The sequence below is a fragment of the Convolutriloba macropyga genome, chromosome 14, assembly GCF_964194025.1.
Source record: "Convolutriloba macropyga chromosome 14, txConMacr16.3, whole genome shotgun sequence".
Taxonomy (NCBI): domain Eukaryota; kingdom Metazoa; phylum Xenacoelomorpha; order Acoela; family Convolutidae; genus Convolutriloba; species Convolutriloba macropyga.
This window is the reverse complement of record NC_134481.1, coordinates 46,032,300-46,053,943: the sequence shown is the minus strand read 5'-3', so window position 1 is coordinate 46,053,943 and position 21,644 is coordinate 46,032,300. Positions and strand designations below refer to the sequence as shown.

At 34.8% G+C, this 21,644-nt stretch overlaps 2 protein-coding genes across 2 annotated transcripts; both read right to left on the bottom strand.

The window, feature by feature from the left end:
• Positions 1-3,790: 3,790 nt before the first annotated feature.
• On the bottom strand, positions 3,791-8,930 carry LOC142353639 (tRNA (guanine(6)-N(2))-methyltransferase THUMP3-like). Its single transcript, XM_075405936.1, has 2 exons — positions 8,640-8,930; positions 3,791-5,259 (listed from the first exon to the last, which is right to left on the bottom strand). The coding sequence occupies exons 1-2, from the start codon at positions 8,848-8,850 to the stop codon at positions 4,007-4,009; spliced, it is 1,464 nt and encodes a 487-aa protein (XP_075262051.1). The 5' UTR covers positions 8,851-8,930; the 3' UTR covers positions 3,791-4,006.
• Positions 8,931-15,468: 6,538 nt separating this feature from the next.
• Positions 15,469-21,315, bottom strand: LOC142353508 (uncharacterized). The gene is made up of 2 exons (XM_075405758.1): positions 21,285-21,315; positions 15,469-17,349 (listed from the first exon to the last, which is right to left on the bottom strand). The coding sequence occupies exon 2, from the start codon at positions 17,002-17,004 to the stop codon at positions 15,541-15,543; it is 1,464 nt and encodes a 487-aa protein (XP_075261873.1). The 5' UTR covers positions 17,005-17,349; positions 21,285-21,315; the 3' UTR covers positions 15,469-15,540.
• Between the last annotated feature and the right edge of the window lie 329 nt (positions 21,316-21,644).

Here is a 21,644-nt window from a genome sequence, read left to right as displayed (position 1 = left end):
TAACTAATGACATTGAAAACACCGTAAACTAATGTCTTTCACGATAGAGAGGCGAGTTCGTCTGGTGATGTTGAACTTATATAAGGACTAAAATGATACAGTAAGTTCAACATTTAGTTAATAATGCTATCAAGAACTGCAACTATTAACGAACCCTATGAACAATTTCAACACAATACATGAGCAAACGTCTGTTTTTGAACCATAATTTCCTATGATAATGGTTTACATGATAAGGGTTTGCATAGTATAACAATTAACATTATACCAATAAAGTCGCACAAAAAATAATTACAAAAAGTCAGAATCTACAGGTTGCAAAAGGAAACATCCGCAGAGTCCAACAGCCACAAAGCACTTGAACGTTACATCGCTTACTACAGAATTCAAATTTCTTTTTCGTTTTCTTTCGTACAGTCGTTCAATCCCAATGATACAGAAACAGATTCAATTTCACAAGTTCTTTTAATCCTCGCTTTCAAAAGGAGCTCCTAACACTCTTTCAATCCCTCAGTTGTACAGCTGCGACAATCACGTTGCTAATACGTCAAAACTCAAACCCTGCTCCATGCCTTCCCCTCGTTCTGGTGGAAACGTTGTAGTTACATTAATCAATAAATAATCGATAAAAGAGCGCAGCAAATTTACTCGAACAAATTTTTGAGCGATAACTTCTGATTAGATTTCTCCTTACTAAGCGCTGATTTCTTCGTAACACCACCTGCGTAATTGTACCGATTACTCTCTTTCTGAATATCTTTCAACTGCTGTTTCACTGACGTGCGTGTGCCCATTAGTCGAGATTCCTCCTTGAATTGAAAAGACGACGTCTCACTACACGGGTTGATTTGTTTGTTCTTAAAGCAAACATTTACATTTTCTCGCAACTCAAAACCGCAAATATTACAACGGATAATGACAACATTACTCGTGTCAGATTCTTCTCGAATTTTACAATTTATGCCAAACTCCAGAAGACAGAAGCATTTAGCACATTGTGGACGTTTAACCAGTTTTACATCGAGTCCGGCACAGTCATGTTTGGCAGATTTTGAAACAAATTTCGAATCGCGACTGGTCGTCGTGCTATAATGTTCACCAATCAGCTCCACCTTGTCCAACGCGGTTTGAGCGAAGGGAAGTAAACTCGGGCTAGACTTCTGAAGGAATGATCCAACCGAGAACAAGAAAGATTTTTCAATGTCTCCCATTTTTCTGAAAATTAATTTCTAGCTTTTTAAATTTAATTTTTTTTAAAATCAAAACATTTTGTAAACTTTTTTCCTTAGAAATTTTGCCAAAACGCTATCCACTGCTCTTCGTTAAAGAAGTAGTTAATGTTTTCCTGGCATAACTAATATTTTACTGGAAAACTCGAAGGGCTGAAAAATCGAAGAGAGTATGCAATTGGTTCAACATCTAACTGGTTAAATATATCTAGATTTCCTATCTAAGATGCTTTACCTGTTATCCAAAAAGTTCTGCTTTAAAACTTCGACGAGAATATGAAAATTTTTTTGGGTAGTTTTTGAGGAAATTACAGCTCTAATCGCTTTCTATAAAAATTTTGAGACCTTCGTTTATTCGACTTTCAGTCTCTAAAGTCTTAGCAATGACCGATTTTATGACCGCTTCTCAGGCCTATTCTGAGACTATCTTCGTGGGAAACAAAATTAGTGACAGGAGGTGCCACAAAAATAAATCCATTTTTCTCCACAAAAAGTACTTTAATATCCATTACGAACAAAACAGCGCTCTGGCATTTGAATTAGCAAAATTAGAATTTGGTTCTCTTCCACTTAAATAAGTTTATTTAGACTAAAATTGTTTCTTGTAAGGGGCTCCAGTAAAAACTTAAATGAGACCAGACATGATTAACAGCTAGCCAGCAATGAATCATTTGAACTGCAAAGAGCAACCCGGAACTGCAAAGATTTACCCATAAAAAATTAATTCATTCCCGCCTAAAAAAATGTATCGCCAAAAAACAGTATATATAATTATACATACAGATATATATATATATATATATATATATATATATATATATATATATATTATATTATATATATATATATATATATTATATATATATATATATATATATATATTACATATATAGATATACATATATGGATATATATGGTGTGTGTGTGTAAATATTTACATATAAATGAATATATAATCGCGCTTGTTACTGTTTTCCACGATACATTTTAAGTAGGCGCAACTGAACAAAAACCTTCTGGGGGTAGATTATAAATGCAAAAAGACCTGAAGGTTTACTAATTGAAGGGATCTGGAGACTAATTGCTGACAAGCTGTTACTCATATATCGGCTCGTGCATCTCATACACATTTTAATTAAGTGGTTGAAGACTCAATTAATAACAACCAAGTTTTAGTCAAAAACGTATTTAAAAGGAAAATAAAAACCAAAATATTGATTCCAATTTTAAAGCCAAAGCGCAATTTTGTGCGCATGGAAAATCAAGAGTTTTTGCGGAAAGAAATGGGATGAATTCTTCTCCAACTAATGTCACAAATAAAAAATCTCAAGTTAGTTACAGAATAGCCCAAAAATGGGTCAAATAAATTGCTAGGACTTCAGACTGAAAATTGAATACACTCGTTGAATCGAATAAAGGTAACAATCAGAGCTAAAATATAATTTCTTTATTGAAGAGCAGTCACCTTCTTTGAAAAAAAAACAATTTCTCTGATATATTAACTGAAAAAAATTGGTGGTTAACAAAAATTTACCAGCCGGAATGAGCGACAAACTACCGACAACAAATTTGAAGGTATTCTAAGTATTATAACGGTTTCGCTTAATATACCAAAAAACCAGTTGTAATAAGAAATGCATTTGTAGTTTGAGAGAAAAAACACTTATAGTGCGTACCTGACAAATATATATTTATTTTAACGCATCAGAAGAACACTTCATCCCGTTACCAGCGCAAATATGGCAACTTAAAAATTAATATTTCTTCAAATATTGGCTATTCATGGGCAAAAATAATGGGAAAATCATCCCCAATTCACTATGCAACCATTCTAATCCATGACAAAAATTTTAGAATCACGGAAAAGGCAAGCAAACCTCCGGGTATTTAATTAGCAGTTTCCATCTGTTCTGATTGCGGTAACATCAAAAATAGCAAGTTTTATGCCTAATTTTTTTGGAAGACCTATAGCTTGAAGGTTTGAAATGTTATATATGATGACGATTTGAAATGCTATATATGTTGATACGCAAAAAACAGTCGGACAAAAATCGCATTAACAAGAAAAAAAAACTGTCCGACCAAATTCTTTTGAACAAATGCCAGTCAGGTGCTCAATGCCTTTGTAGCCAGCTTTAGACGTGGGATTTCGATATTACGAGCTTCAAATGACGTCAAGAAACCTAAATGCAGACCACTATTATGAGCTGAGGCAAAATTTTTTATAGTGAACTCGACAACACCAAATGAGTTCAGCTGCTTAAAATTTTGAAAGAAAGCTATTTAGATCAGCAGGAAATTTAAAAAGTTCCAGCTCAAAGAGTCAAAACAGTCAGACAACAGAGATGACTAGAATAAATGTTTCAATTTGCCCTCGAGAGTAATAACGATTCTATAAATGCGCCTGAGCGCTTTATCACGATGTAAACAGCACAACGATATTTAATCTTAATTAACCCAAGAAACGATTTTGGCTGATTTTTTCATTTTAATAAACATCACGACGGCTAGCTGCAATCGCGGAATATAGTTCTAACTCAACCGTCATTTTTAAAAAGCAATCAACTCTTCAGTCAAATCTATGTAATCAAAATTGAAGACACTAATAAAAAGAAATCAAAACGCAACTTTAAAAACTTTGTAAACAAATTGTTTGTAAGAACTCAAGACATTACAGTACATTTATTTCAAATATTCAACGTGATTAATCAATGGCATCTAATTGGCTATTCTCCGATTCTGTTTCAAACAGAGAAAGATGATTCCAAGGAAACTGCTTAAGTCTTCGCTCCATTTGAGAAAACAGAATCGGCTCCGCTGATTAAACTTGGAACCTCAGGCGCTGAGCTAACTTGAGAAATCGTTTCTTTTTCAATATCACTAGTCGCACATGAACTCGCAACATCAGCCAAATAACCATTGTCTGAACTTATTTGACCATTATTTGAGTCTGAACTTTCTACATTTTTCTTTTCTGAACTTTCGTTGAATCTGGCTTCACTTCGAGTTAAAACAAATATAGCTGCGGTCATACCGCCCATATTGATATGCGGATTGTTAGCAACAAACCAATACTGTTTACTAAGGGCCAATGCTTTGATGAAGTTACATTTATCTTGTGTCAAGAAGGCCGCTCTTCCCGATTTAGGTCTGGCGATCCTTGCACACTCGAGTAAAATTTTCGGGTAAAGCTCTTGGTTGTTCTTCTTGGATCCAACTCGAACGCCAAATGGGAGGTCTGATAAAACAACGTCAACCGATGCCATTTTTAACGGAAGATGTGTTACGTCAAATCTTCCGACGTCCATTGAGAGTGAAGTTTTAAGACCAAAAAGACTGGGATATTTTTCTTGATTTGTTCTCGCTTTTTCGGCAGGATTGTGTGACAATTCAGAACCGATAGCATAAATGTCATTACTTCGATAAGCACAGCATTCGATTGGTATTGCTCCCGTGCCGCACATTGGATCAATTACTATATCTCCCGTTTTAATATTACACATACGGGCCATACCGAATGCTATTGTACTGTTTAGCGTCGTGTGACCAAAAGCAGTTATATTTCGTTTATGCAACGCCTCGTGAGTCAGAAGCAACCCGACTAGAATTCGCGATTCATTAACGTACAAAACGACCTCCATATCAAAATTCTTCATATTGGGTTGCCAACCGAATTTATTGTTCACAGCTGCACCGAACCATTTAGCAGCTTGATCAGAAGTAAAACTATGTTTGTGTACATCTTCAGTGGAACTTGAATTTTTGTCGCCGTTTTCCGCGCCCTCCCTTTCGCCAGTTCTGGTAGCTGTTACTCTGAAAGCGGGAATACCCGGTATTTTTCGCTTCCTTCCATTTGTAAACTGTGGTTTATAATCATCGGGTAAAATGGATTTCTGTTTCAGTTTTTCTACATCGTACCCACTTTTGTTGTAATAGGCAGACCAAGATTTGAGACCGTTAGTCCAGTCAATGGATTCGGGAAGCCGCATGAAAAACCTCTCGGCAAGTTCAGTAGTTTCGTACACTTCGTCTGTGGGTCCGCGTTAATACACATTTCGTAACAAACCATGAAAAAAATTATGACAATGAAATAAGATCTAGATTTATAACGTTTAGATACCGCTACTAAATTCAATATGTCATATTATAATTCAATGTTTTTTTATTTGACAGAAGTATTATCCGATTATAATAAAAGTCCGTGAGATTAGATTATAATCAGCTCATATATGTTTTGAGACAGACTCATTTTTTCAAAAACTTGCAACCCGGGTTAAGAACAGCAATTTCATAAAATGTTACAGTCGAATTTTGAGAAATTCACAAGAAAAAAACATTGTTAATTACCACTGATACATATAAGATGCAATTGTAAAAGAGGCAATGTAAAGTTAAGAATATAACATTATGTAAAATTATAAAATCAATAAATTACTTAACTAAAAATTTGACCTTACATTAGTAAAAAATGGCCTAAAATGCGAGCATAAAATGTTCTCACAATTATATATGTACATCATGAAGATTTAAAAAAATTACAATCTAATGCTCTCAATGTCATCTTTCATATCAGTTCCTTTTGGGTCCTTCAAAAATTCTTTCCAAAAATATTCTTTCAGTTCTTTTTTAAGGAAGCTTTCTATGTTGTTCTCAGTCTAATATTAGAAGGCAGACTATTATAAATTGTATGCCTTCTAATATGAATGCCTTCTTGAACAAGAGTTCCTAAATTGTATGCCTTCTTGAACAAGAGTTCCTAAATTGTATGCCTTCTTGAACAAGAGTTCAAGTTCTTGGAAAGCTGCTTGCATGATTGTACATCTCTTACAGTAGCAATTTTTGAAGCTTTTTCAAATTCAAATTATTCAGAAATGTTCCCACAATGAAATATAACCATCTATAATTGACAAAGACGGTTATATTCTGCAATGGACCTTTTATGAGGCACTGCAAATCATTGTCAGTAAAAAAGAGCGCATTATTTTTGGTGCAAAAAAGGGGGATGAGACAGTGGCCTATATTCGCCGGCGCTGAAACGCCACACAAACGCCGGCGCTGAAATTTTCAATAGGGAAATTAGTAGTATAGGTACACGGCTAGTACATATTACAAGGGGGGTGACACTTTGAAATTTCAAACCCAGTACAAATTTGTCCCCCCTTGTTTCATGATCAGGTCTCTGGCCATTGTCATGTTTGTTTGTTTAAGTATTTTCCGGGTTGTGAAATTTCAAAGTGTCCCCCCTCCCTCCCCATGCACTATGTACTAGCCGTGTACCTACACTACTGAAGTTACAAAACATAGCTAGCAGATTGCCAGACAATAGCCGCAATAGATTCGTAGATCGGCAGTCTAAAAAAACAGTAAAAAAGACAGACAAAAAACTCGTCTTTTCATTGAAGGCTGATCAGTTATATTTTGATTAAAAATCTGTATAAGTTATTGCTGCCTCTATTAGCTGATCTCAAATAACCTTCATTTAGAGTGACACACGCCCATTTGACCTTATCTCTTTGAATTAAAGTAAATCAAAGTAATTTCAAAGTGAGGAAGTCATTTTTGAGAGTGTGTTAAGTCAAGTGTGACCAAAATTCAATCACGCGAATGAACAAAAAAACTCGCTCCACTAAGAGCGAAAAATGACGTCACACACGCACTTCAGTTGAAATTGCATGAACAAATGAACAAAAAGTGGCTGTGACGTCATATGGTCGTAACAAAAATCATGACGAAATAAAAAAACATAGCAGGACAAGTCCTGACGTACAATTCAAAGAATTTTCATTGACTAAACAGAAAAACTAGACCTAGAATGGACTATGAGTGAATTCAGAAAACCATTTAAAAAAATCAGAACAAAAAAATTAGAAAAAAAAACAAAATCATTATCAAAATGCCGCATGTGAACAAAAAAACCCCTACCGAGAAATGAAAATTTAATTCAAACAAAAAACTAGGCCTAGAATGAGCTGTGAATGGATTGGGAAAACCAGTTAGAAAAAAGTCCGATCCAAAAAACCGAAAAAACAGTAAAAATCAGAGTGAAATTGCCGCATGTGAACAAAAAAACACTAGCGAGAAATGAAAATTTAATTCAAACAAAAAACTAGGCCTAGAATGAGCTGTGAATAGATTGGGAAAACCATTTAGAAAAAAATCCGATCCAAAAAATCGAAAAAACAGTAAAAATCAGAGTGAAATTGCCACATGTGAACAAAAAACCAATACCGAGAAACCGAATTTTTGTTCAAACACCGTTTTCTCACTCTACTTTAAAATTCGAGCGAAAAAAATTCACGCCGCAAAACCACTCGCTTTCTCGCTCCAGTTCCTGTTTCGGCGTGACCAAAATCACTACTCCAACTTGACTTCAAAAATCATGAATATGTGTGAACAGATCTTAAAAAAACATAGCCGGAAGAATTCCGGAAACGACTCGAAGTAAAAATCCATTTAAACGCCATCCAACTACTCATCAAACAAAACGTGCCTTCACTAATTTATGACTATCTTGAAACAAAGTCATGAAACAAAAAAGTAAAAACAATAAAATCAATTCTGTTAAAATATGATAAAAAATCTGATCAAATTTTGTTATAAATTGAGATCCCGAAAAAACTATCTCTGCCAAAATAACTTTATCAAAACAACTACTATTTAAAATAAACCACTTAAGTAAATATTTAAAAAAATACTTTACGCTAAATTATGAAAAAGCTCTTAAAAACAAGATTCTTACCCACAAAACTGTAACCATGTGTTATCATAAATTTGCTCAAGTAGAAGGGGTTTCTTCAATATCCATTTGAGCCAGTAAAACAAAATCATCGTCGAAAAAACGCAAAAATTAGCCCGAAAATCAGCAAAAAACATTAAAAACCTCCGAATTATCATAAAATTCATATGAATTTCCAGAAACCTTCAATCCACTACCGAAACCAGCCTAAAATTAAAACAAAATCATAGCCAAACCTCTTAACCAAAAAAAATGAAAAAAAAACGGCTTTAAAATGCCGCACAAAAACAAAAAAATTTCGCTCGCTTAGAGAAAATTTTTTCACACATCAATTTCTCGGTCTCTCAAAAACAGCGGTATGAACAAAAACCACTCTCTTTTCGCTCCGCTCTTCACTTTTGTTCAGCACCAAAATCACTCCAAATTTTTTCACGCGTTTCATTTCCCGCTTCAAAAATCACTCCAATAAAATTGATTTAAAAAAAAGGACTTCTCCAATACCCCTCTTCGAGTCGTAAAAAGACAGCGCCCCAATACAATTCAAATTCTTTGAATTGTGAAAAACCAAGAGAAGGCCAATAATAGCCCCAGCTATCGCTGTGCGGCTATTAATCACCAAAACAATTAAAAACTTCAATTTTGCTCGTGTTTTTTGTTACGCAACGAATCCGTGCCTGAATTCAAAACATCCACCACAGCAAATACATGTTCTACACTTCTCAGCTGGGTCAGTTCGTGCACTCGTTCAAGTGAAGACAATTTGAAGAACAATTTGCCTCTTCTCGTGTCGCTTTCAGCCACAATATCCAATTTCTCCTGCAGCTCTTCGACTGTAATTTTCTCAAGACCAGTCACAACTGAACATCCAAATTTGTAATCAGACATTTGATGAAAATAACATCAGGTTAACTTTCAAAATGCGAAGTGTAGCACGCGTCAACAGAACACAAACAAACATGCAATAAATCTATAAATAAATAAATAAATAAATAAATAAATAAATAAATAAATTAATAAATAAATAAATAAATAAATGGTAAATCTTTATTCTCTTTCCTTTTCCGAAACTATTTTTTCAATTATTGAGTAGAGCAACAATAAGCAAGACAGGTTCATTGTTAGGAAATTAGGCGATCTTCTTGGCAAATCTGAACCGTGGATAACTTTTTCGGAGCAAGACAAGAAATAAATTGGAAATATTGGCATAATAAAGGTTCAAAAACACTACATTCTCGTCCTGTTGTTAAAAGGCAAAATTATTTTTGTTCCTTTTATCTTTACAAAAATTTTCTGGAAAACTTATCAAAATTTTAAAACTTTCCTCACATTATCACGGAAATTTTGATTTTAAGTCCTTCAATTTTCTTAATTCCGCTGATCCATACTGTGACTATAATTTTGAATCTATCATTGAAAGACAGACCTAGCTGTGCGAAAGCACTGATGCTCAAGCCGCATCTTCCATTTTTAATATACGAAAGAAAATCGAAGCATAAAATATTTGAATTAAGAGATAAAAACAATTTCTGTCACTACTACATTACTTAACATCAACAGGTTCGAATTCGCACATTTAGAGTATCAGAATTTACTATTAAATGCGCCAATTTGACCCTGATAATGTAACGTAATGTAAGGAAAAGAAGCTCATTGATATGTTCAACAATAGCTGATATACCTGTACAAAAACCAGAATATCATCAACAACCATATCTATCAAATATCACTCACCAATCCAATAGGACAAGATCAGCATTTAAAAAGACAAAGGTAAAACACAAATCACAGAAAAAACAATCAGCCAGAAAAAAACTATTCCAATTAGAAGGCATGTTCATCATCATGTTCACAAGATTGGTCGGTTTTCTGAGGTCGAACTCGCGACTCGTGATCAACAGGGCGACGCGACCTGCGTTCCTCCGATCTCGAAAACGCTGGAGCCACTGACCGGGCAGGCTCATCTTCAAACCGCCGTGAAACGCCAGCTAGCCGCGACCTTCGGGAAGGCGTTCCGGGAATAACGAGAGGATGTCGAGTTTGTCGAGGAGGTGTTCGAGAGTCCATAGGTCGCCAATAATACTCTCGCGATCGATAAGGGGACAACTGGATGAGGCGTCTGTTCAAATTCCTCCGATTGATTCCAGGGACCGAGGACACAGGGTCAAGGGCCCAGGGCGCAGGCTCATAGTAATCAAGACATCTGTTGCCATCCTGGGGGCTAGTGCGCGGTTGCAAACTGGGAATCGGTAGCCTCGCATTGTTTGAAGATTGGCGAGACGCCCATCCGGGTGCAAAGTAAGGCCAAAAGGGGCGTCTTCTGTTCGAAGTTGGTCTCGGAGAAGAGACAATACTTCTGTTTACGGAGGAAAAGCCACGGTAATAACTTCCGCTACTATCGGAATCATCGTCATTATCATCACGGGAGTCATTGGAACGCTCAAGAAGATCAAACGTATCGTTCAAACTAAGCCAGTCAAAATAATTATAAGGAGGTGGATTTTCACCCACCACGGCAGGATTCGGATCCGGGACTGCTTCGACATGTGAAGCACCCGAGGTCGGATGCACAACTTGTTCAGATTGTCCACGAGCTTGTGCGTTATCTATTTCTACACGCGCAGCTAAAACTGGAGATTTTTCATCCTGTACCCCTGACTGTGCTTGATTCCCAGGGATTTGTCCACTGTTTCCATTTCTTCTGGGAGATAAATTTGCAAGTCTGGATATAGAATTCACCGTTTTCTTAACCGCAGATTGTACTCCCGCAGAATGTACAGCCGCAACTCGATTCCCATTCCTACTTATAGGACTGCATTGTCCGTTCAGGTCTCTACGCGAGGTGCTCCTTGAGATTATCCTGCAATTGCGGTTCTGGACAGGCGTCGAACTTGACGTCGATGTCTCATTGCCGCCAACAATCCTTCTTGATACGTTATCAAGACTCCTCAAAACCGACCGTGAGCCAGAACATCGAGAGGAGCAACCACCGTTCATTTTGAGTAAAATACCAAATAATCTGAAAAAAAAATCTTTTTCAACTCTGTTGACCATCGCAACTTCTTCCTCGGATAGCGAACACATTGTTCTCGGAGAAAGTTTTGGTACGTTTTTTTTCAATACAAGAAACTGAGGTGAAACTTGAGTCATCGCTTTTACTGCTAGCTTCGACATTTAGAGAAAGTGAAACAATAAAATTTTTTCTACTCTTTGTTTCTCCATTCTTTTCTTTCCATTCTGGCAAAATAGTTTGGAAATTCTGGAAATATAGTTTCCAGATTTGGTCAACCTTTTATGTTCCCAGTTATAACAACCTCTTACCCACTTACATTAAAGATTTGATTCTTCAGTTTATTCTAAGTATTCGAGAAAAAAAAACATGTTCCTATTCTGTTACAATCACGATGGGCTCGTTTAAATTTCCCATCAATTGGAGAGCTTTGTGATCAAAAACAATATGGAAACTCAGAGAAAGGGAAAAAGATGGATTCAGACGAAAGTCAAATGTTAATGAAATTTCGTTCTAAACTTTCTCCACTGTTGCCTTCAAACTTTGCTTTCAGTTTTCTATATTTCACAAACATCTATGTGTGATGTGAATTTTTGTTTCAGCCATGTAAATAAACATCATATTTGATCACACACTTCAGGGAAACACAAAGCCGTCGAAGTGCTGTGGGCAAGCATTACTATTACTGGCTTCATTCAGAAAATGACATTTATGTTAAAAGTAATTTGACATTGAGGGTAGACATCTAGGACCAAATTAATTGCGCAATTAATCTGAAAACTAACGGTTATAGAGGATAACCAAACTTCAAGCACCAAAAAGCAGTCAGAGAAGGTGATAGAAAGATGAAAATTTCAATAGCTATACTCTTTATTTGACAAAAGTTAGATTGCAAAATTGGGCAACAGACGACCAAACAAATTAACAAAGAGTAGCTTATATAGCTACGCTCTTAAAGCTATGAAAAGAGAAATGTAACAATTTCAATTTTCTTGTCCAGATTCAATGTTCTCATCTTTTCAATTAATTATGAAAACTTTGTTTCACTTTTCAAGTGGAAAAAAGAAGAACTATACAAAAGAGCGGCTTGGAGTTTCATTAAAATATTCATTCTTTTTTTCCTTTTCAGTTTGCGTCACTAAAACAATTGGTATTCTTCAGGACGTAATTAACAAAACTTGATCAAAGAGAAAAAACTGCGGTACACGTACATTTTTCTCTAACATATAGAAGTACAGTACAATTGAAGATGAGTACTTCTCATAATATCTCCAAACCGTCGCTAAATTCAATAAACACAATTTGATTCAAGAGTTGATCACACCTGTGTCTTTATTTCAAAAAGTTATAGCGTAGTAAGTAGAAATGATCGATGCAATGGTTGCCATGGAGGAGTTGTAATTGGCTTGAAAACAGAAATTAATGTTCACAGTGAAACAATCCAAGCTAAATTTCCTGTTGAATTTGCAAATTCGGACAGAAGTTGTTCAAAACATTAATAGCTTTCATCTCATTCCTGATCTGCCCACTAAGATGAACTTTGGTGAAAACAATATTTCTTGAGCGTTGGAAATTGCCAATGCTTTCAATCAAAACTTTGCATCTGTTTTCAAAGACACGAGGCCTCTTACAGAGCCACTTGCTTCAGCAGACCCCACAATTTGTCTAGAAGATATGTATTTCACTAAAAGTGAAATAAAGTCAATAAACCTAAGTTGTCATTCGGGTTCTGAGTCAAACAATAAATTGCAGCCAAATTTGAAGATGTTACTGAGGTACTTAACAAAATTATAGATGAGCAAGCGTTTCCAGAGAGCTGGAAGAAATTAATAATGAAACCTCTGCATAAAAAGGAGTCGAGAATTGACATAAAAAATTACAGACCAGTGTCAATCTTGTGCACGTTTTCCTTGATTTTCGAGAAGTTATTGTAACGAAAACTTAGGGATCGTTTGTTAAAAAACTTCAGCATAAAAGAAACGACAGCATAGTTTTAGGCCTAAGCATTCTATAATCACTCAAATGCTCGAGTACGGAGGAAAAGTTTTTCGTTGTTTAAATGCTAAAGTCTGCACTAAGCATTAAACTCGATACTGCAAAAACGTTCGATAAAAAAAATCACAATTCAATTTTGTTAAAGCTTATGCATTTTGGATTTGATAACCAATTTCTCAAGTTTTGTGCAAGTTATTCATCAAATAGAACGCACTGCGTAGATGAGTATTCGTCAGAGTTAACTGTTACGAGTGGTGCTCCACAGTGTTCAGGGTTTGCAGTTTTAGTGTTCTCTGTGTACATTAACGACCTTCTATCTCCAATAGAGAACAGGACAAATCTTTCTGCCGATGACACAAAAATCATTGAAAGTCAAATGAATTTACGCTACAAATTGATGTAAACAAAGCTATCAAATGGTCAAAAAAAACAGGTTGGAATTCAACATGGCAAAGTTAGAAGCTTTATGTTTTGATGTGAAAAAGTTAGATCAGTGTAATGTCCACTTGTATCCAGATGAACAGAAATTATATGCAAATCTTCGGTGAAAGATCTTGGTATAATTATTACTAAAAATTTGAAATGGGAGTCATACCAATCAGCGGCTATCGAAGGCACAACAAGAGCATTTTTTCCTGAAGAGAAACGTTCTCTTTTCTACAAATACGAAAGCTAAGTTTATACAAATGCTACATTTTATCAATTCTTTTTTACGCGTCAAATGTATGGTTCTCGAATTGGCCGAATTGCAGAAAACTAGAAAAGATGCAAAGACGAGCGTTGAAGTGCGCTTTGAATAAGAGATTTTTTACCGAGTGACTACAATCAGAGCCTCATTTACCACAATTTGTTTCCAATCAGTTTTCTTTTGGTTCGAAACGATCTTATGCTGAACAAAATTTACAACTTTGATACTACCCTTAAGTTTGATGATTATTGGAAAGTCTTCAAGGGACAAGGCATTAATCGTTCTGTAGCAAAAAAAAAAATTCGAGGACAAATTTTAATTGGACGAAATCAGTCAAATTGAAAGTACATTTTGTTTTGAGAGTTGTAAAATTTGCGAATGTCCTCACACAGCGAAATGACATCTGAACTTTTGACTGGATATGTCCAACAGTGTTATTTCAGAAACAGTTGAAATCTTTTGAAATTAACGGCTGTGCACTTTAAATACTATCAGTATCCTGTAAATTGGTCTTGTTTTTGTAATTAATGAACAAAGTGATTCATGTATCGCTGGTAGCAAGTCAATTTAAAAATAGAAAATTATATTGACCGATAGCAGTATTCATTCTTTTTAGCTTTCATGCCATAGATTACTGCTGACTAAAATCTGAACTTAACTTTGCGTAGATTGTGGCAAGATTCTATTTGCAGTTTAAATCCAATTTCTCACGCCTATAAAAAAAACGGAATTCAACCTCAAAAGCATTTTAAAAACAACGTTCTAACCAAAGACGATATCTCATATTTGAAAATCTCAAAAAGTGCAAAAACCCATCCAAGCTAAAACAAATAGCAAACAATTTGGAGGTCATGAATGCCACAGTCGGGAAAAAACAGTTGAATTAAAACATAAGGTCTTTTGACTTCTTTTCGAAAGCACCTTATTACAAAAATAGTACATAAACCAACTAACGTCTGGCGAACTGCTCTCAAATAACCAAGAATTTATGTCTCCTGAACAGATTCGGTAAACCACATATTTTGAGGCTCAATGAGAGCTGCTCAGCGATTTAATGCCCTCCGTAATTTACCAGTTTATCCCGATTTTGAGGACGAAAATTTAAAAAGGGCCAGACAGAAAATCAAGAAACGGTCAGACAAAAGGGTCAAGCAAAAAAATGCAAAGACAACAGGAGTAATATAATTGCTACAAATTTGTTTCAGACCAATTAAACAAAATGTTGAGCATTTGAAAGTTATGTTACGAGCCGGTACTTTCAGTGTTTTCTTTTCCATTACACTGAGATTACAAATTACACTTTTTATTACAAATAAAAAAACTGAGGTAGTCATATTTGAGGAAAGAAAAAACTGTCACCTTTTTTATTGAAGAATGCACTTGACGCAATTAAACAGCTGTTTCAGAGGGTATTTACTGTTAATTGTCCATAGATAAGTTGCTATGGGCTTAAGTATCACACATCATTTTATATAAATGATTTTTTTCGAAAAATCAATTTAAAATTTAATTGGCGTAGAATTACCGGGCGACTTATCAGGCTAGGTCATGAAACTAAAAAATTTGTCGTGGAACTGAACACCAAGAGATTGTGGTTCATGAAAGATACTGAATAAAGCGTAAATCGCACTGTTTCGACACACAACGAAACTTGTACATTTGCGCATATACTGAAGGTATTAACAAGATTATTAACTTTACACTAATAAAAATGACACATGTCAACACCGTAAGAAAAACTTTTTCTGGTTATCAGAGCAAATAAATGCTTCGCTATTTAAATGGTTTATCAAAAGCCCAAAAAATGGAAACACAAGACTACTCTACATATATTTCTCGCTGATTTTTTTTTAAAAGAAAATTACCGATTTATCAGTTAATACATTCACCACAACTTTAACTTGGCAAAGTCTGCCAACCTCAACATTATCTCATCATTAAAAGAGAATGTTACTGACATCACAGTGTCATTATCTCCAAAGATTTGCCAGTAGTGATTGAATGAATTTCTGACGAAGTTCAGAACTTTCCCCTTTTTGTCAGTCATTAGATGCTTGAGATAATTGTCTCCGTGTAGCTCAATTGCCATAGATGAAAATTCATTGAGGGGGAGATCAAATTTGGGGCTCCTGACTAGACCCTCTAAACTTTGCGATGACATAGCTTGACTGAATTGACTTAAAAATCGAGCCGACAGTCTGAAACGACTGTACATGTCTTCAAGCAACTCGCGTCGATCAATAAAATCGAAAAACGAAGCACCGTAAACTTTGCAGACCCAATTCATTGTATGAAAACTATGCTGGGTATCCGGACCACTGCATTTTCGTGCCAGTTCAATGAATTCCAACCTGGAATAATAGTCCGGAATGTTGCTCCAGTCTATGAAATGGGGATCCAACCTTTTCATATCTCTAGCAAATGTCGAATCGTCCGTTCGAACTTCTTTCAGAGCAAATTTACAAACAATTTTCTTGTCCTGTACCAAAGACCTGAAAATTTTCAGCTTAGATGTAGTTATATTCAGGATTTTTGAGATCACAGATTTACACTCGTTATTTTCCGAACCAGAGCTACGAAGAATCGCACTCATATCAACGGTGTTAAAGAAATCTTCGCGTCTAACTTTGACCCAGCTCTCCGAGGCTCCCGGGAACATAGTAACGTTTCCACATATAACGTCATCAGGTCGATTGAAGTCAACGAAAACACAACCAGTGAACAAATATTTTGCAAACATAATGCGATCGTTCGCGACAAGTAGATTATTAAGGGGCATGAAATCGCATGATCTCAAATGCGCAGTAAAAGCATCCTGAGCCTGTTTGACAGTCATTCCCTTCTTCGCTTTCCAAATGGGAGCATATTTAGACAGGAGATGGTTGTTTATTCTGGGTACCTGTTTGTCCAGAAATGAGAAGAACTGTTCTTGTGTCTCTCTGTCCCAACAGGATGAGAACCAGACCTGCAGAATCGTCTTCTCACTCACTTCTCTCTCTTCTGCCTTCATCATCTCATACATCAACACACTCCTCCCAACTGTCACTTCTGCCTGATCGTAACCATAGAAACGCAGAGTTCCTCCACTTTCATTATGGTATACGCCCCAGAGCAGTTGGCATAAATCCACATACCCAATGCCAATATAGTTACTTCCAAAATGAAACAATTTTTCGGAACAAGGAGTGTTACGCAAAATCTGTTGATAATTTACTTTGAATTCTTGCTCCAGTATATAAGCAGATGAATAAGACATTGAATCAAAATCCCAGATATCACCATCTTTCTTGTCGGGACGTCGCAGAAACGCTTGCAAGCTTTCAAGCTCGACTGTGTTCCAGCGCTTCATAAAAACCCCAAATTCAGGAGTAAAATCATCGTCGGTATAAGCTTCGAAACCCTCTTCGATGGCAGCCAAGCGGACCAGCGCTTGTGTGCGCTCTACCGCCAATCTTTCAACATGACCTCTTTCTCTTGGGAACTTACTTTTGTACTCGGTTGCGTAATCGGCTATCAGCGATTGGTTGCGCTCAAGAATGCCTCTCGTGTCGGATTTCTTCACCTTTTTAGGGAGAGAGGTTTTATCAGCATTACTCGTAGCAGCTTTACGTGTGAGTTCCTTTGTTTTCACAGGTGTGGAAACAGTTTTGCCACACAATTTCTTGTGCTCTTTCCAGTCTTTCCGCTGACACTCCTATTTAAAACCATAAAACTTGACCTCGACTAGCAATAATTAAACTTGAAATTAGAAGCCCCAATAAAATAAATGGCACAGAAACGAGAATTAGTTTGTCTTGTTAATTTTTGAAATCAAAACGGCTATACCTTTTTGGACTTTTACATACACGATTTCCTTCTCCTGGCAATTTTTCGTTTAGATCAACAAGACTGTTTCATTAAAAACATTTTCTCTAGTTTTTTTAAAATGAAATACAAATAAGTTTCAAAGAGGAACTTGAGACGTGTGCTGTTGTAGAATCGTGTCAGACTGAGGACAGCTTTTTCTTATCTATTGCTCCAACAATAAGAGAAATTCGACGATTGCAACCGCCTTTGTATTATTTGGCTAGTTTCCAAAGTCGCTATTCTTGATTCTCCTTCTATATGACTAAAATTAATTCTTTGTTTGACTACATTTACTCAACAACAACTCCGCATTTATTGTAACAAATGAATTTGCTGTTTAACAAAGTTTTAAGTCACGTAAACAATTTGTTGCGCTAAGGAAAAAAAATCTTCGAATATCAATAACGCACGCTCAAATGTGTTTCCAAAAAATTTGAACGTAAATGTTCAAAATGGCAATTTCCTATTTCAACCACAATTTTATAATAGTTATTGTATAGTTTCTTAGGAAGAAACTGCTTGTCAATAGTTGCTGTCTTCAATATCCCGCAGAGATAGCTAGCTGTTACAGCATATTCACGAAAATCGGAAAAACGCTGAACAACTTCAACTTTTGCTATCATTTCCAGCAGTTTCAGCTGCTAGTTTACGTATTCCACGAGTTGGACATGTAGAAATTTTTCACTTTTCATAGCTCCTATTAGCGAGTGAGAGAGAGCAGAACTATTAATTATTCCTGTTGCATTCCTGTCCATATTTCTGAACTAATCAGATTCAAAGAAATAATGTCCTGGCCTTACATTAACTTTTTAATAATCGAACAAGGTTAAACTTTTTGGGAGTAGCTGTAAAAACAGGAAACGAGCTCAGCTTGCTTTGCTCAATTCCTCTACTCACTATTACTCCTGATCATCAACTAAAAAAAGTCAACAATAGCTTATTTCCAATTTTCCTTTTAATAATAAAAGGTCTAAATAGTGTAAGATTTTCAACTTTCGTTTTCAAAATACCTAAGAAGGCTATAAAAATTTAAAGAAAATAATCTGAATAATAAGTATAAAATAAAATTTTCTTTAATGAAATTCAACAAAATAATTTATATGAAGAGAGTAAAATAATTACCGAATAATTACACAATTAACTTAAGAGATGACGATTAATTATACTTATTTGCAAAAGATTAACTTTATTTAAGACATCTTCGTTTCAACAATTTAGGACATCTTCGTTTCTACAATTTAAATGAGAATTAAAAAAATTGCCTTCTAGATTAATAAAATTTATTTTATATGTACGCGTAACAGATTATACATTAAAAACTAAATTAAAAAAATTTAATATATCAGTGTGCTTCACAGACAAATTATAACGAAGAACTTTACTTTTGCAATGAGTTAGAGAGTAACTTTAAGTTTTCTTTCTAATTCAACAAAATAATTTAAAGTCCATAAACTAGAAAGAATAGTTAAGATTAACTTTACTGTGTAGCTACTTTTTACCAAATTATTTTAAAGTAAAGAGAAACTTGTTTTTAAAGTGAAAGATTAAGTAGAGTCTTAAAGTTAGAGATTAATTACACTTAAAGATAAGATTAGGTAAAAGAGTTGTTCTAATTTTTATTTGAGTGAGAGTTGAAGAGTAATTCTTATTAATAATAAAGATTAATATGCACATCATAAAAATTTAAAAAGGGTAGATTGCAAAACAATGGTGATACTTGAGACCAAGACTTTGGGAAAACTCAAAGTCTTAAAAAAAGAACATTATACAACTAAAATTCATAATTCAAAAGCAAGTTCAAAGATGACTCAGATGAACAAACTTAAGCGATATCTATCACAGTATCAAGTTTTAACAACGCAAAAATATCAATAAGGACCAAATTAAAACAAGAAGATTAATAGGCTGACACATTTGAATTAACACTTAACGAACCTATAAAAAAAACTTTTCCCTTTCCCGAAGAAGTACAACACAAGAAACAGATTTTATCTATGCAGATACAACCAACAAAACCTAGTGTTTGCAGTCAAGCTGGTCAACAAGAAGTAAATTGTCTGAGCAATAAGATGAGAGAACGTGAAAGGATGATTCGAAAAAGACCAACAAGAACACTTCACCTTGCAAACTACAGCTCAGTTCGTGGATCTCTTATAGAACTAAAATTCAAATTTCTATATATTTTATTTAAAAACGTAGAAACCGGTTATATTAAACATTGATAATTTTTGTTTAATATAGAGGTTGTCAGCTTACATGTTCCCTACAACCTGAAAAAAAAACAAAGAAAGCCAAAATATTTTGATGATGTTAAGATTTTATTTCCTAAATCTAATTTCCCATGCACTCAACAAAAATGAAAGCTATCTAAGAGGATCAAAACAGATTTCAGCATTTTGAAAAATGAAAAATAGAAACACTATCAAAATCACTCAAATACATTCAATCAAATGCCTGATTAAGTAATTTAATGCCAGATTAAGGTCAATTCGAATATTGCACTAATATGTTAACTATTTTAAAGGTCACATAACAAATCATATCAGTCTTCATTACTTATTAAGATACTCCTCAGAACAAATATTAGGGAATCATGAGAATGTAAGTTAGAACCATGAAGCGGAAACGGAATCATAACGGAATCATAAAAATGAGGAGGTCAGAAACAGGAACGGAAATTTCATTTCAACAAAGCGAATAATTTTCATTAAACTTAGCGATTAAAGGGGAAGTTGAGTTATTATGTTAGGTATTTACTGTAACAAACCAATAAACACTAAATATATAAGACATCAATCTCATCTCAATAGTAAATATTAGAGGTTATTAGCATACTAAACGAAATTTGAACGCAAAGAAACCAACATTTGCACTATTATACGTCTAAAATGGGTAAAATTATGACTTCAACCTATTCATTAACTAGCTGAAACAAAATAAAACAGTAACAGGAACTACGGAAATCTTTTCAGAAGTTTGTTTAAAAAATGACATACTTAGATTCTTAGGTCCACTCACTTACTATGATGTTGTTTGTCACCAATACATAAAACAAGACAATTTAGAACGCAGCACCGCTGTCAAAAAGAATATAGGAAAGCAAAGAGGATAATTGGTAAAAGGACCAAGGAAAAAATTAACTCCAATTGGAGCATTCCATTGAAATCTTAAACAAGAATACATATCAGAAGATGCTTATAAAATAGCAGCGAAAAATTTCACCAGATTAAGAAAGCATACATTAAAATACTTTGAATAAGACAATAACCTTTTAGCAGAGGTATTCCAAAACATTAATGTTTAGAAGGAAATTTCAAAACCTAGACCCTGGATAAACATTCGCTTCCAGGTTTACACAAATATCATGTTTAAGTCAAGAAACTCAAACATTAAAAAGAAGACACATGACATGCTATTCGTTTAATATAGCACCGAACGATTTCACAAGGGTAGGTAAATATACATAAAAGTACTCTAAATAAGGCAATATCTTTTAGCAGAAGTATTCGAAAAAATTAGATACAAATGTTTAGAAGGATAAAAGGTAGACCATGGATAGCCATATTCACTACCAGGTTTTTACGAATAGCAAGATTGAGACAAGTAACGGAAATGTTACAGAAAAGACATTCTGTTATGATCGATGAAGCAGTCAGAGGTGAAGTTGCAAACAGAAATGAAAATAGATACGTAAATCCATGGAACAAAAACATACATCTTAAGCGTATACATTTTGTTGAAAGTATAATGTTAATTGTTTAAAGTATGGAAAGATATACGTACCTCATCCACGTGCTGATTTACATCTTGGTTATTTATGAAATGAGTGAATGCAACAAGGAGCTAACACGTGCTATTTATACTGGATTTGTCCCCAACTTTTCATATTGTTATGTGTGATATGATGACCCTTGATCTTTTAGAGAAGTAAATTATCAGAGTAAATAGCTAGTTAAGATCGGATGTCATAAGAAGTCAAGGAAGTGATAAATTAAAGGTGATCACCATGAATGTAAAAGTGCGGTAATTTGGGGTAATAAATATGGACTGAATTTCGTGTCAATCGCCACAGTTGTCAACCATTATTTCTAATTTAACTATTCGATTACAAGATTTGTCTCTGCGTTCCCATTAACCGACAGG